Source organism: Neomonachus schauinslandi, chromosome 1 (assembly GCF_002201575.2).
Source record: "Neomonachus schauinslandi chromosome 1, ASM220157v2, whole genome shotgun sequence".
NCBI lineage: Eukaryota > Metazoa > Chordata > Mammalia > Carnivora > Phocidae > Neomonachus > Neomonachus schauinslandi.
Window position 1 is genome coordinate 121,052,486 of NC_058403.1, and position 16,110 is coordinate 121,068,595.

The 16,110-nt window shown below is 55.7% G+C and overlaps 1 protein-coding gene across 5 annotated transcripts in view; it reads right to left on the minus strand.

Moving 5' to 3' along the window:
* The window catches only part of ESYT3 (extended synaptotagmin 3), a 49,377-nt gene that overhangs the window by 18,374 nt on the left and 14,893 nt on the right, over positions 1-16,110 (minus strand). For 4 of the 5 annotated variants that reach the window (XM_021678876.1, XM_021678874.1, XM_021678877.1 and 1 more), the window contains exons 2-9: positions 12,595-12,636; positions 10,506-10,640; positions 7,206-7,282; positions 5,432-5,498; positions 4,682-4,771; positions 4,087-4,142; positions 2,511-2,631; positions 187-357 (exon numbers count right to left, since the gene is read on the minus strand). In XM_021678876.1, the coding sequence (XP_021534551.1) occupies positions 187-357; positions 2,511-2,631; positions 4,087-4,142; positions 4,682-4,771; positions 5,432-5,498; positions 7,206-7,282; positions 10,506-10,640; positions 12,595-12,636 (759 nt within the window). The remainder of the gene's footprint in view (positions 1-186; positions 358-2,510; positions 2,632-4,086; positions 4,143-4,681; positions 4,772-5,431; positions 5,499-7,205; positions 7,283-10,505; positions 10,641-12,594; positions 12,637-16,110) is intronic. The other variant, XM_021678875.1, reaches the window with a different exon arrangement.

Genomic DNA, 16,110 nt, shown 5'->3' on the forward strand with positions numbered 1-16,110 from the left:
ACCTATGAGCTGTCCCTCCAGCAGGGCCACATTAGCCCCGCTCTGGAAGCCTGGTGGATGTGGGAACTAGGCCCACGCCTTGGGCCCAGTGTTGCCCCATGGGTATGTGAGGCCCTCCCTTGTTTGGACCCAGCATGACCCAGCATGGAGCCTGGAGGGCATCAGAAGAAGCCAGGAGACCCTCACCTCAAATACCTCATTCCAGGTGGGGTTCAGGTTCTTGTAGATGGTCCTACTCCGGAAATGCTGTAGGCCAATGCTCACCTTGGCGTAGGGGTCTGACTTGCCTCGGACCCCTAGGAAGCTGTCCTTCTGAGCCAGCTGCTCCGCCTCCAGCAAGTGGACTCTGAGCACTCCCTGGAAAATGCCCCAGCCCAGGGCTCACAGCCGCTTCCTGGGCTGTGGCAGCCCTCCAGGCCCGCAGCGTCGGGGCCGAAGCCATCAGACATCACCCCAGGCCCACCCCACCTTCTCCATGTCTAGATGGGAGACAGAAGCCAGCTACGGCAGTGTCCCCGCCAAAGCCATACAGCAAGTGATGTCAGGGCCCAGGGCTCTGTCCGCTGCATCACGACACCCTGCCCACCTTGCGGGCCCTCCCAACCTTGCTGGCCTCCAACCTGCCATGGGACTGGCTTGTTCAACTGCAGCCATTTCCTCCAGTGCCAACAACCACCATCCGAGGAGGTTTTCTCCTGTGCTCCCCACCCTCTCTCTAACCTGCATGTAGAGCAAGTTCTAGTCATTTCTTTCTGACACCCAGGGGTACACACCCCTATGGGCACTGCCTGCTGTGGGCAGGGGGTCCCTGTGCTCATAAAGGCCCCGCACTGACTCCCCTCCCCCTCAAGCTTTGTTCTAAGGCAGAACAGAGCACAAGAATTAGGAAACCCACTTCATGGGGCCAGTAAGGGCTCCTGCCTGGAACTGTTTTTTAAAATACCAGTAGATACATGTACACTTATCACGATAAGCGGCTGAGGAATTGCTGAATTGCTGGATCACTTCACTATATACCTGCAACTAATCTAACACTGGATGTTAACCATACTGGAATTAAAGTGAAAAAAAAAAAAAAAAAACATCAGTAGATACACATTCATTTACCCTTTGACCCAGCAATCCCACTTCTAGCTCTAAGAGGATACTGGTAAAAATATAAAAAGACATGTACGAGGCTGTCACGACAGCACTGTCGGTAACTGTGGAAGACCGACACAACTCACTGGCGCTCAGAACTAGCTCAGTAACACACAGCCACTCACCCCACGGGGCATGGTGTGGCTGGAGGAGGAAGGGCTCTGTCTACGCTGTCACTGAGGGGCGCCCAGGACGTAGGGAATGATAAAAGCAAGGTGGAGAAAACTGTAGTTCACTGCCATCCATCAAAGAAGGGGAACGTGACCATAATTAGATACGCACACAACTGTACGTGCATCTGCTCATATTAGAAAATCAATAAGGAACAGTGGAAGGATAAACCATTACTTATAGGAGGAGGGTGGAGGTTAGGTGGAGAGAACAAGGGACAGAAGCCAGACTCCTTAAAACAGAATTTGTTTTTTTATATTGGATTTTGGAAGCTTGCAAATATTTTGCATGATGGTAAAAGGAAGTTACGGTCAAAATTAAGCCCTAAAAATAGAAAATGGAATGAAACAAATCAGTCTAAATATTCATGGCCAGTCGTCACAAACACACAGAACTATTCCAAGTGGGTTTAAATCGGAGCCACTTGCCAGTACGCCTTGGGGATATATCCCAAGGACAGACTGTTTTCAGTAATGGTGATGCAGGTGATGGTATTGAGCTGTTATTCTGAGACTGCCACACACAGTGTGGGATAAAGCCCACGCGTCACTGTGGGAAGGCTGTGAGGACGCGTGCGCTGCCTCCCTGGCCAGCCCGGGCCTCACCCGGGTGCGGCTGGAGCAGGCCGATGCCTCATACCTGGCGCTGACGGTGAAATGGGCACGTACCCCTCTCCTGAGCCCTGACTGCCCGTCCCGAAGGGCACCTTCTGTAGGGAGGCCGTGTGTCTGTGTTCAGAGGCCTCCCAAGCGGGGCCCAGGATAGAGGGGGCAGTGGGGCTGAGCACACAAGAAAGCCCCATGTCCCAGGCTGACCGAATGAATATTCTTCCCAGTTTATCCCAGGGATCCTTTCCACCCCCAAATGATGGAGTCCGGGGAGCTTCATGTCCCTGAAGGAAGGACAGGAGTCTCCTGGAGTTTCCTCGGGGCAGGGGTTACTACCCAAAGTCCCCAACCCAGGTGGCAGAGGGGGGCCAGGATCCAGGAAGGAATGCCACCTGGGCTCTGTCCCTCCTTAGATGGGTGGCTTTGGGCAAGCCAGTCAACCTTCCCAAGCCTCAGTCTTCACCCAGTAAAATGAGGATGCCACGCTCCCACCAGACAGAGACAATCATCATGTGAGAATGCCTTCCCTCCGCCAGCCTATGTGTCCCTCGATCCCGGGCCCAGTGCTCCGTGGCCAGTGTGGGTACTCACGCAGGGCAGAGGGAAGAGCAGGGTGGTCACATCCAGCCCCCTCTTCACAGGCACAGTCACACGGTTGGGCAGCACCAGGTGGGCGGCAATGAGGTCCTCCAGCAGGCTGTCTGACACCTCACTGGGGACAGTGGGCACGGCCAGCTGTAGAGGGGCGGCACTACGTTCCCCAGGTCACCTGCCCCCCCAGCCAGCCCCAGAACCGGAGCCAGCAGCAGAGCTTGGTGGGTGGGGTGGGCCCTGCGGGGGAGAGAACAGCCCTGACTCCAGCCTGCCTGGCCTGGGGGGATGTGGGGCATACATTTCGACAGCCCCCGGCCACCCTCTTCCCCATCTTTGTTCTCTGAGGCATCACAGTGGGGCAGCTAAGAGGGGTGACCTGGAGCCTGTGTGCCAATCTTGGCTCCGTGACCCATGAGCTGTGTGACCTTGGGTAAGTTGCTAACTTCTCTGGACCTGTTTCCTCATCTCTAGACTGGGGATATTAATACTTCCTCCTAGGGTTGTTACAAAGAGAGTTAAAACACACAAAGTGCAGAGAACAGCGCCTGGTGCACAGTAAGCGTAGCTACGGGTTTCTTCCCGTGGCCCTTCTACTCCCGGACATCCCATCAAAATTCTCTACCGCCGGACCCCATCTCCCCAGGAAAGGGGCAGGGATAGTGCCGAGAGCAGGGCTAGCAGGCAGCAGTACCCAGTAAACATCTGCCAAACGGCACACTGTACAACTGGATTCTCTGACTCCAGGGGGCCAGGATCAGTGGGAACACCCCCGGTGAGGGGCCGGTGGTCCTTCCTGCAGGTTGGGGAGGTGCCTGAGCTCGGTAAGCCCCAGCTTGCCCTCGTGGGGACATGTGTCCACATGGGGTCGGAGCCCTCCTCTGCTCCTCTCGGGGGGCAGCAGCCCCCGCAGCCAGTCCCAGGAATGTGGAATCTCTCGGACCAGCTCCTCTTCACTGGCCTCTGCTGGGAGAGGGGCCCCCTGCGACCATGGCTGGGGGGGGGGCTTGTGGGCGTCTCACCACACACTTGGGTCGGGGAGGGGATGGGGTGCAGCTGAAGGGAGGCCATCGTGTGTGTCCACCCCACTGTGCCACCGCACACACCTAAGTGTCCTCCCAGGACCACAACACCGAAGGAGCAGGCTCCCCTTTCACGGAGGGAAAGCCCAGAGGGGTAAAGTAAATTGTCTGAAATCACACAGCGCTGAGCGACCGAGCCAGGACCCTGGTCTGGCCGGGTGTGGTTCCAGAGCCTGTGCTCTCAGTAGCCCCCACGGCCTCCCCCGCCCAGGACAGCTCATCTGGCCAGTGTGTGCCCAGGCATTTGGGGGGGTGTGTGTGTTCTGGGTGCAGCGCCTGCCCACAGAGGCCAAGCAACACTGTTAGCCTTCCGCTCCCTCTCCAGACACACCACCCCTCTTCCCGCCGGAGCAGGGACAGCTTGGTGCAAGCGCCACTCCTCCCGCGGGGCCCCGGGCAGGAGGGCACAGCCACCGTGCCGCGCCAGTCACGGGCTGCCCAGCACAGAGGGCCCCACTCCGGGGTCCGTCCGGCAGCTCCCGCGGCGCACTCACTTGATTCCTGGCGCATCCAACAGGTTGGTCAGGCCTGTCCAGTTGATCTGCAGATGCTGCAGGGGCAGAGGGAGGCTGTTAGACTGGAAGCAGCCAGAAGCCCAAGGCTGAGGTCCCTCTGCCAAGCCCCTGGCACCCACCAGCACGGAGAACGCAGCCGGCTGCAGGGGGCACCTCCACAGGGGTGCCAGGCAGGTGAGGGCACCTCTCAGCCCTACGCAGGCCTCGGCTTGGGACGTCCGGGGCTGCCAGGCCTGCCGCCTCCCTGCCAGGACCTGCCAGGAGTGGAGCAGTGCACAGGGCCACAGGCCGGCCTGGCGAAAGGTCTGAGAGACACACCCCTGTCCACCTCACACACTCCTGGACCCTCTGTGTGACCCGGGCAAGCCGCTCTTGCGAGCTGCTTCCTGCTCTCGGGGAGCGCAGAGTCGAGCACCTCAGGCTGCCTCAGACGGCGGGACACGAGGAGTGTGGAGTGCCCGGGTCTAGGCTGGTTTCGGCAGCTCCGTTCTCGGACTCACACTAGCACCTGGGGCCCAGCAGGCGAGTACTTACTCACAGGGAAACAGGGCCCGCGTCCCTCCTCGGGACCTACCGGCTTTTGGAGGAAGAACACGGTCACGGCTCCCACGAAGGGCTTGTCCACCAGGAGGGGCTCCAGGATGACCCGCAGCGTGCCCTGCAACTGGATGGGAACGGAGGGCGCAAACTGCACCTCAGCCTCCCTCCTCCCCGCACCTGCCGCACTCGGCCGAGGCCACTGCTGTCTCGCTTGTGCCCATGCCGCCCCCAAATGTCAGGGCCACCTGCTGTGGCAACAGGAACCACACGCGGGGGACAGAAACCTGCACAGGGCTGCCACCCCTCTGCTGGCTACCAGGGGCCATGCGCTAGCCACCACTGCTGTCCACTGGTGCGCTGGGCCTGAGGGGCCTGCAGCCTCGCCCCCATCTCGGGGCAGCCCAGCCAGCAGGGCCCCAGCGCCGGCACTCCTCCTCCGCCACGCTCTCTCCCCCTCCTTGATCCACCCCATTCCTAAGCACGGCTTCTGCATTACTCCATAAGCAGAACCTCGCCCTTCCCTGGGCAGCTCATGTCTCCCTGGGGGGACTTGAACAAACAGAGGCAGGTGTGGGGCCCCGGGGCCAAGCAGAAGGTTGGTAAAGCCCAGTCACTCCTTTCTGGGCCTGTGACATCGGGCCTGGAGCCCCTTGATCATTATCAGCCTGTGTGTGATGTCCTCACCTTTTCTGCAGCCCGCTCCGGTGAGAGCCGGCTTCCCCCTGCCCAGCCTCCCCACCCAGGCAGGAAGGGTTGGGGGGCAATGCCGCCAGGTTCCACGCACCTGAATCCCACTCACACCAGCCTGGATCTTCTGCAGCTCCACACTGATCTCACAGTCCCCAATGTAGCTGAAAGTGGGGAGGGAGAAGGAAGGCCGGGAGGAAGGGCAGGTCCACCTCTCAGAGAGACCAGGAAACTTGCCCAGGGCCACACAGCCCAGGCTCAGGCAGCCAGCCACCACGCCTGAGCCCTGCATCACCTGGCTTTGGCCTCCCCAAAGCCTCAGCCTCTCTCAGCTCTGCAGCAACACTGACCTAGGCCCAGCCCTGGGAGGCAGCCCCCAGGTCCCTGTACCCAGGTGCCCCATGCACATCCTCTGCCCACAAGGCCAGTGACTCTGGGCACCACTTTGCCCCATGACACCCCACAGATGTCAAGGAGGGGCTCTTGATGAACATACCGCCCATCCCTCTGCCGCTGCTCTGTGCCAACCCTGTCTCTGCTTAGGTCTCTTTCCCAGGGACACAGGAACCTGAGTCTAGCTGGCGGCTCTTACCAAGCGATGGGCACAGGGAGCCCAGAATGGGTGCCTTTGAGGGTAAAGATCCTAAGACCCCATCAAAGGACTGAAGGAGAAGACGAAGGGGAGAGAGGGGGCAGCCTTCAAATACCGGCAGGACAGGTGGAGGGGCTGGACGTCACAGAAATGCTGGGTACCCTCCGGAAGGGGGGCAACCTAGGGACCCCAGGGGCTGCCTGAGCTGGCTGAGAAGCTAAGTGGGTGCCAGGTGACCCTGGCGGATCTGGTGGCACAGCCTTAGAGCCAGGAGTGCCCAATAGCCATCATCATCCCAACACGTCCCCCAAATGGGGATGGGTGTTCCCAGAGTGGGCTCCGATCTACCCAATATGCTCTCAGTGCCAGCCTCTGGGCTAAGGACAGGAAATGAGACACTGCAACGTTCTGGAACTTTCACAGTTGATCCTTGGTCCTTTACTTTTTAAGATTGATTTATTTTAGAGAGAGAGCACGAGCACGGGGAAGGGCAGAGGGAGAGAATCTTCAAGCAGAGTCCCCACTGAGTGCAGAGCTGGACCCCAACACCCGTGAGATCATAACCTGAGCCGAAACAGAGCCGGATGCTCAACCGACTGAGCCACCCACGCACCCCTAATCCTTGGTCCTTTAAAGCACAATTAAAACGTCACCACCTCCAGGAAGACTTCCTGGACTGAATGTCCCTTCTCTCAGACTCAAGCCTGCTACAAATATCTTTCAAAAGAAGTACCTTTGCCCAACCCACCGAACTAGTCACTCATGTGTCTTTGCATCCTTGTTTTCCTTATGCTCCAGAGTCCAGTTCTCCCACAGATCTCTCACAGCCTGTGCTCAGAGCTCCCTGGGCCTTACCACAAGTCCCCACATCTTCTTGTCGTACTTGCTCCCTCTTTCTGCATCCTCTTTAAGGCAGCTGGTCTGAGCCTCCAGGTGACTGCCCTGAGCCTCCAGGTGACTAGCCCAAGAAAGCTCTGCGGCCTGGGCCTTGGGACCCAGAGCCTGCCTGGTGCCTCGTCTTAGGGGAGAAGCGAGGCCTGGGCTGAGGGGTCAAACAGAAGCGGCTTCCCTGGGACTATCCATTCTCCTGATACTCTTCCCGTCCCAAGCAGGGACCTTGTGCTCCAGCCCAGGGCGGGGTGGGGGGGGGGGTTGTGCTGTGAGGTGCTTTCCGACCCCAAATTAGAATGTAACTACGCTACTCCATCTTCAAACTGGCTGTTCTCACACGGCGTTCCCCTCTCCCCTGCACCTGGCCCGCACAGGCAAGAGGGCTCACCATATCTGCAGGTCCAGGACCACCCGTCTTCGGTTGCGCTGGTTAGTGTGCGCCTTGACCCCGTTGACCCGGGGGCACTGGAAGAGAGGCCAGAGGGCTAGGTCAGCGGGGATCTCGCAGCAAGGGATGGCTGCTGGCCCCCTGCCCAGCACTGGCTTTGTCCATAACAACGTGACCACTACGCTCCTGGGATGGGGCACAAACAGAGAAATTCACACTGTGGCCCGTCTGTCCTTGGACCTATGATACCTCCCCTCCCTAGGATATACATCCTTCCTTCTCTCTTTCTCCTACCGCAGATATTCACAGAGCACCTGCTCTATGCCAGGCATTAGACTGGGGAGAAGGTAAGGAGCACGACAGGCTGAGCCTGCCCTCATGGGTTGGAAGCCCAGCAGAGGAGACAATGGTGGGGTACAGTATGATGAGGTGCAGCCCCTGCTGTCACATGGGGATCAGGAGACTTCAGGAGTGCCTTCCTTGGGTAGACCGAGGGTAGTGAATGCTTTTGGAGGAGGCGGCATTTAAATAGTTCTGGCATATGAGTAGGAGTTGGCCCCCCAAGGGCAAGAGAAGAAGGCAGGGATCTGACCCTAGAAATTAAAGTGTCCCACACCAGGGCCATGGTCCCCCAGCCTCTGGGGCCGAGGGCTGAGCTCCTAAGTAATCTCCCCCACCCCACTCCTTTTTTTGCCTCCTGTCAGGAGGCTAGTGGGCATTGGAGTGGGCTCTGATTATTAAGAATAAAAAAAGTATCATTTGAATTTGAGTTATATGCATGATGAAGTAATTAGGGGTGAAGTTTACTAATGTCTGCAATCTAGTTTAAAATGCATTAAAAAAAGTGAGGAGGAAAAGCAGATGTGTGGATATGTGCTAAAGCAAATATAACAAAAGGTTAGCAGTTATACAATCCAGAGGGTCCACTGCCTCATACTCTCACATTTTCTGTATGTTTGAGATTTTTCACAATGAAATGTTGGAGAAAAAAAATTAATCAGCCATACCAGAGGAGATTCCATTATCTTTCTATTCTCTCTTTAGAAAGTGACGTTTATAGGGCACCGGGATGGCTAAGTTAAGCGTTTGCCTTCGGCTCAGGTCATGATCCCAGGGTCCTGGGATCGAGTCCCACGTGGGGCTCCCTGCTCAGTGGGGAATCTGCTTCTCCCTCTGCCTCTGTGCTCTCTCTCAAGTAAATAAAGTCTTAAAAAAAACAGAAAGTGACGTTTACAAATGCACTGTCACATAAAAAGCTTACCAAAGAGTACAGAGCCAAAAATGCAGAGCAAAAGGTATTATGGGGGAGAGCCTGGGTGGCTCAGTTGGTTAAGCGTCTGCCTTTGGCTCAGGTCATGATCCAGGGGTCCTGGGATCGAGCCCCGCGTAGGACTCTCTGCTCAGTGAGGAGCCTGCTTATTCTCTCCCTCTGCCTGCCGCTCTGCCTACTTGTGATATCTCTGTCAAATAAATAAAATCTTAAAAAAAAAAAAGGTATATAGGGACATCTTGAGCAGTTAATTAAAATCATCACGTGGTTTTTCCAGAGTTTGTGATGTGTGTGATATGTCAGCTTTTTTCTTTTTTTAAAGATTTTATTTATTTATTTGACAGAGAGAGACACAGCAAGAGAGGGAACACAAGCAGGGGGAGTGGGAGAGGGAGAAGCAGGCTTCCCGCGGAGCAGGGAGTCCGATGCGGGGCCCGATCCCAGGACCCTGGGATCATGACCTGAGCCGAAGGCAGATGCTTAACGACTGAGCCACCCAGGCGCCAAGATATGTCAGCTTTTTAAAGTGTTTAATTTGCGGTGGTTTATTTTCCTATTCTCTCTCATATTTACTTAATATTCATTTTTGTCCTGATTTTACATTTTAAATTTTATGTCCTTCTTTTCAAGAGGGTCCTCCAAATCATAGGCACTTCAGGCTGCATGGCACCTGGCTCCACCCTGGCCTCCAGGGCCTTGATGGTAAAGACCCAGAAAAGCCAGCAGAAGCCTGGGAGGCGAGTGGGGTGCTGTAAGGGACCTCCCGCAGCCTGGAGTCGCCACTGGGCCTGCTTCTGCTGTGGCGAGGGATGGCTTCCCAACAGCACCACATCCCACAGGCATCGGGCTCTGCTCTAAACACAGCAGTCTGCCGAGTCCTCCGAATGCCGGCTCAGCCGTCACCCACTCCCGGCAGTCTTCCCGGACGACCACAGCCCCCGACACCCCTCCACTCCTGAGCTCGCGCGTTCCTGCTCCGCGGAGTACACGGCCGGGTGGTGGCCCACCGGTCTGTGTGTCTCCGTAACAGGACAGGGACCTTCCCAAAGGCAGGGGCACAGTCACACCCATTTCTGTCTACGGTGCCTCTGCACACAGCCATGCTCCGTGAGTCGACAGGAATGAAGCAGGGAATGAACAAAGGAACTCACAGATGCGGGGACAAACGAGTCCTGGCTGAGTCTGAGAGGCACAGACCAGAATCTCCATGGGCCTGGCAGGCTGCTCTCCCCACTCAGGCGGCTAGCGGGGCAGGCTGGCCTGCGCTCTGACACCTGCCTGTCCCTCAGCAGACCAGATGCCAACGTGTCTGGTTTACCAAGGGATGGACCTCAGGCAGTCCTCTGCCCACGGGATGCAGTTCTTTTTAAGTAAACCCTACGCCCAACGTGGGGCTCAAACTCACAATCCCTAGATCAAGAGTCACATGCTCTACTGACGGAGCCAAATGACAAAAATAAGACTCCTATCAATGGGGCACTTTGGGACAGCAGAAGTGGGGCAAGAGGGTAGAGTAGGAAGCCGTCAAGAATAGGGACATGATGTTGGGTATGTCAAACGCAAACCTCTTCTAGCCTGAGTCACCTATTAGCTTCGGAGAAGTAGTGTGAGGCTTGTAACCCTAACTGACAGAACCGATCAACTGGTAGAGAACTGTCCCCCCCCCACGGAGGTGTGCTCTTCCTCACTGATGCCTTAGCAAGCACAACTTGTACATTTTCGTATCTGGCTGGCTTCTACTGCATGGCACGTTTTCAAAATTTGGCTCAAGAAAAGTGGACTCATTTCCCACCTTTCCTTTTTGTTCTCTCGGAGCCAGGCCTCCTTTGACCCTGCAGACATGTTGGTGCTGGGACGTGGGGGTGCAGGGTCTACACTGAGGCTGAGAGGCTGAAAAGTGCAGGTGGGGGCCGCGTCCGCAGGGAGCCTCCCTTGGGATATTTTCAGTCAGACGAGTGACCTGAGGCAGGGTCTGGGACAGAGAAAAGACTGCATGGTAGACAGGTTGCCCCTCCTGAGACATCACCCACCTTCTGTCCAAAGTAGAGCTTGGTGAAGGTGAAGGTCCTCAGGTGGACGCTCTTCTCCCGGATCTTGGGCTCGAGTTTCTCCCGGAACTTGTTTTCCATGATCATGCTCAGGTAGGGCCAGGTCTGACAGATGATCTGTGGCAACAAGAGGAGGCTCTTGGGGGTCAGGTTTGTTTCCCCCACCCAAGACCCAGGGCTGCCCGGGACAACCCGACCCAGGGGTGGGGGGCCCGTGGCCCTTACGTTGCAGCACCCACAGGCCTGCCTGCCCAGCCATCGCCCCCCCATCCGTCCATGTGTCCATCAAACATTGCATAACTACAGCGGTGGTTCTCACACGTGCCCAGGCAGTGGGACCCCAAGATTTGGTGCTGTTTTGCAGAGTACCATGAAATAGTCACTAAACTTAGTATTATGAAACTTCTGGTTCTGTGCTAAAACAGAAGCTCAGAGTCGACACTGTGCTATAATCAAGAAGTAGCAGGTGCCAGAGGCTTAAGGAAAAGAAATCACAGAAAACAAAGTTAGACTGTTTCCTGCGGATTTAACTTATTCTAGCAATCAGAAAAGGCCGCCTTTGGCTGATCTCTGCAGCAGAGTGACTCATGGCCCAGGTCTGGGAAGCAAGGGGCAGAGGGTGCCGGGGGCGGGGGCGGGGGGGGGGGGGGGAGGGGGGAGGGCTCCAGGGAGGAGTGGGGAGGGTGCCAGGGAGGGGTAGGAAAGGAGCAGCAGTGGCAGACATGTTCTTTCTGGGCCAAAGGCTTCGCCCCCCTCCTCCTCCTGGACGTGGATCATAGTTTACCGATGCACCTTGGGCTTCCCAGACCCATCATCAGAGGAGGCTGAGGCAGTGAGGTTTCAGGGCCCTACTGCCCCCATCTCTCTCAAGGGCCCCCTCAGGGCTGGACTCAGCTTCCTGACTCGGTGCTTTGTGGTCTTGAGCACAAAGCTCTTCGGGACACACGTGGTGCCCCAGTGTGTGGTCTGTCTACACAGCTGTCTCCCCATCCATGCCCTGAGCTGAGGGCAGGAGGCTCATCGCACCGGTCACACGTCCCCAGCACCTTGTGTGGGGCTCTGTGTGTCAATGCAAGAAAGAAGGATGGAACACACGAGGGCACCCGTGAACTAGCGGACACACAGGCAGGAAGAACACAGTCTGTCCCAGGGGCCCTGGGCCCTGCATTAATCCACAGAAATCCTTGGAAAGGAGCAGTCCACTTCCTCCAACTTCTGCCTGCAGGCTGGGAACAGTTTTTGATCCACATTGGCAATGACATTTCTGGTAACACGAGACTATCAGCCTTGGCTCAAAAACCATCAGAAGTCCTTCTTTATACCTAAACTTAAGTCATTCCTGCTACAGGCTGTTCTAACCAGAACAGAGGCAAGGAGTGTATTAGAAAAAGTCCCGAATCAGCATACTTGAAAGGGTGGGAAGATACTCAAGTCTCCACATCTAGGAGACAGGTTTGGGCTGATCAGGCAGGGGCCAGACTCTGTTCCTCATCTGTAAGAAAGGGCCAGACCAGGAGTCACAGAGCCGGGCCCTCCCTGAGGCCTCGGCAGCAGGGCCCGAGGGAGTTCCCCCCAGGATCTAACAGCAGTCATTCCGATGGTGACAGTGTTCTGACGGCCCCGGCACTGTGGGGCTTTCATTACCTCATGAATCCTCACAACCTCACCAGGCAGGGACCATAATTATTCCCATTGCGCAGATGAGGGAACCGCTCTGAGAGATGGCAGATGTGGGCTGCCGACCAGGTGAAGGGCGGAAGCGGTGGTGGGATACTGCCCTCCTCTCCCTAGGAAGCCCCGACCTTGGCCTCCTGCAGGGCCGCATTTTTCTCTATCCTTCCCTGTATTTTCTAATATTTCTGCTACCGCCGTGCACTAATTTCACACTAAAAGAAGGTGTGTGTTTGTTTTTTAAAGAAAGTCATTGGTAATGAGAAGAACCCTGAGGGTAGGAAGGGGGAGCGGGCAAGGTTACTGCCAGCAGGCCTTTGTCCGTGGCCACCTCGCCCGCATCCAGTGTGGGGTCACGGAGCCCAAGAGGCCAGCCCCGCCAGGCCCACCTCAGCCTTACCTTGTTGGCCCACTCGACGCGCTCCACATCCGGGAAGTGGATCTAAGGAACAGAAGCCCCGAGGGCAAGTTAGACTCAGCACCTGGCCGCCCCTGTAGACCCAGCCGCACGCAGCCTGGGGTTCCCGCTCCCACCCCACGCGCGCCTCTGCTCTTCCTCCCCGCCCCCTCAGCGCCCGCTGGCCACTGGCCAGCAGACTCAGCCAGCCCTGCCCCGGGGCGCGCAGTCCGCAGGGGCAGGCGGCAAGCCGCCAGACAGCACCAACGTGCGCCCGGAGCGGGGCACGCGGGCGGTTCCGGGCAGACAGCTCCCCCACCCCGACTGCGCCCGGCCGCCCTCAGGCTGGAAGGGCGGGGCTGGAGCCCCCTCGTTTGCTTATGCAAATAAGCCCCGCCTTCCCGGTGGAAACGCAGAACCCCCACCCGGCCCGCTCAGGGTACCACCCATACCACCCGACTTTGCTCCTTGCCACTTCCATCCTCCTTATTCTTTTAATGACACAAGTAATCATGGCCTCTGGAGAAAAATTAGAAAATGTGGGTGAGCAAAAGGAAAGACATTTCATCAGAGAATGCTGAGTGGCAACCACCGTTAACAGGTGGATGCATCTCCTTCCAGCCTCTTACAGAAACAAGGATATGTAGTTTTCAGAAATTGAGGTGTTTGGTAGTCTGCTTTTTCCACTTAGCAACGAATAGGACTGTGTTGATTCCTAAGGTAATGATTGCCAATTTGAAAGGCTGAAAAGGGGATCATGCTGTTTTCATAGGCAACTGGGGAATGGGAGCACCCCTCCCCAGCAGGCCAGATCCTGGGGTCACATAGGGGAGCTTCCTTCAGGTCACAGCCCCCAGCCCTGGGTTGGTGTGTGTGTGGGGGGGGTTATCCCCAGGAGAAGTGACAATCCTATTGGCTACCCTTTGCATGACCGGATTCTGAGGGTTCTTAACCCCTTCCTTGCCAGAGTCTCAGTCTCCGCCAGTGTCTGCTGAGCTTCTCATAGACCCCCAGCCCAGCCCCAGGGTTTTCAGGGACAAACAGGGAAGACTGTACTGGTGCCTGACACAGAACCTGATCAGTAAAATGGTAGCAATGGTCACCTCTGTCGCCAAGTCCTCAGAGCACAAGGCCAACTCAGGATCAGATTGATGGTGGGTGTAGGACTCCCAAGGTCAGGAGAGGAAACATGTCCATGCAGTTCACACATCTAGTGCACGCCAGGCCTTGGGCTTGCTCTGGGGGTGCCCTGAAGGCCCAAATGTAGACCCTGGCCTAGAACACTATGCCCAGGAGTATAGAGTAATTTAATTCTTTTAGGAGTTTTCCTTTTTTTTAAAGATTTATTGGGGGGGAGGGGCAAATGGAGGTGGGGGGAAGAGAGAATCCCAGGCAGACTTCCCGCTGAGTGTGGAACCCAATGTGGGGCTCCATCTCATGACCCTGAGATCATGACCTGAGCTGAAATCAAGAGTCAGTGGCTTAACCGACTGAGACACCCAGGCGCCCATTAGGAGCAGTTTTTAACAGCCTTGAGAGTCAGAGAAGCCCAGTGCTTCTGGGACTCCTGGAACATCAAGCCCTTCTCCCAGCCCCAGTTTCCCCAGTTCTGGACGGTGATCCATACTAACTTGAAGAAGCATCTAATATTCCCAGGTGCTAAAGGAAAATCACTGCCTGGCTCCCAAGGGGGTCTGGCCCAGTCCTTAGGAACAGAAGAGAATGATGGGAAAGGAATCTTGGGGGAAGTGGGCAGGAACTAGGGCCAGCCCATCCAGTTCAGCTGGGGAGAAGCAGCCTATTCACCATACATTCCCTGCTGCTGCCCTGGGTCAGGTCCCAGGCTGGTACCACACAAATGGAGGGTGAGACCCTTTCATTGCCCCCTATCACACCACCCAGCACTAAAGTAACAACTCCTCCATATGGGGCTGAAACCGAAATCCCCATTCCTCTTTGATTGCTCCATTCATCACCATCTTTGACTTCACTTCTTCCAGGCAGCCTTTCCTGATCTCTCAAGTCAGAGATAGATGTCCCTATTAGGTGTCTGCTGGTTCTCCATCGCAACATTTAATACACCTCATTAGAGCTGCTGGGTCTTACTGCCTGCCTCCTTACTAGACTGGAAGCTCTAGTGGGCTGACTCAGACTTGTTCCCCATTAGTGCCTGTCCCTGGCATATGAATATCTTAATAAATATTTGTGGAATGAATGAATGCATAAATGAATGCAAGCTTCTTGCCTACCAACAGGTCCTAGGCTGGTAAAGGAAGCAGGCAATTAAGAGACCATTCCAGTACAGGATCAGTGCCAAGATGTGGGGAGTGGGACCCTCACAAAGGAGAAAGGTGGGTGATAGCTGGCCTTTCCCTGGCACCTTTGCTCTTCTTCTGCCCAAGCCTGCTGGCTGGACCCCTTCCTCTCCTCCTTCCATCCCAACCACTGTGCTCCCATCCTGCCCTGGGGCACACCTGATGTGTATACCCTTCCACCTCCTACCCCCACCTCTCCAGGAGAGGACCCAGGGGAGGTTCTGCACCCCTGTGAGCTGAGTTCTGATCTCCTGAACCCTGGAAAAGTGATCCAGCCTGGCAGGTCCAACCCTGGCCACACTTGGGAGCCAGTCAGACAAAGATTCCTGAGCTGCCTTTCACACCTACTGAATCAGAGTGTTTCCGGGTGGGGCCTTGCAATTTATTTTTAACAAGCTCCTGGCATGATTCTGGAGTTCCATCAGGGTTGGTTGTGAGGTATCAATGACCAGCCCACCCCTTGCAATAGAGTGGCCCACACTCACCCTGACCGTGTAGATAGAAGCGGAGTGTCCAGGGCCCGCACTGTTTTCATGGTCTCTTGGCTAGCCACACTTGTGTTTGAGGCTCCTTGCTAAGAGATTCCTCTAGAGAACAAGTCTGAATGCCCTGATGAGAGCAGCAATTCAGGCCAAGAAAATAAAGAACCATCAAGTCACCCTATTCTGCTTTAGGCATCCTGCCGGCTCTCCTCTGCCTACATCTCAGCACCTGTCATGACTCCCCAGTGAGCCAAATCAAGAGCCAGGCCACCGTCTCTGTGACTGCCCCAGAGTAAGTCCTGGACCACGAATGACATCAGAGAGACAGACACTTAGGGAACAACTACTCAGCCCCAATGCTCCCTCAGTTTGATGGAGATAAAGGAGTTGTCATTTTTTTTCCATTATAATTGGCCTTTAAAAAAAAATCTTTCCCTACTCCAAAATCTCAAAGTTATTCCATGTTTTTATCTGTTGACTTTATATTTTAGCTTTGCACTTAGGTCTTCAATCTGTCTGAAATTGTTTATAGTGGGTAAGATAGGCATATACTTTCATTTCTCTCCAGACTCCCACTAAGGCAATTTTCTAATATCATATACAAAAAAAAATTTCCATCCTTCCTCCTGACTTGTGAAGCGACTTTCCTCATATGTCAGCTTCTCATGTCTGGTGTGTTTCTGGACTTGGCATTGAACTCAGTGGTCTGACTGCCTGTTTCC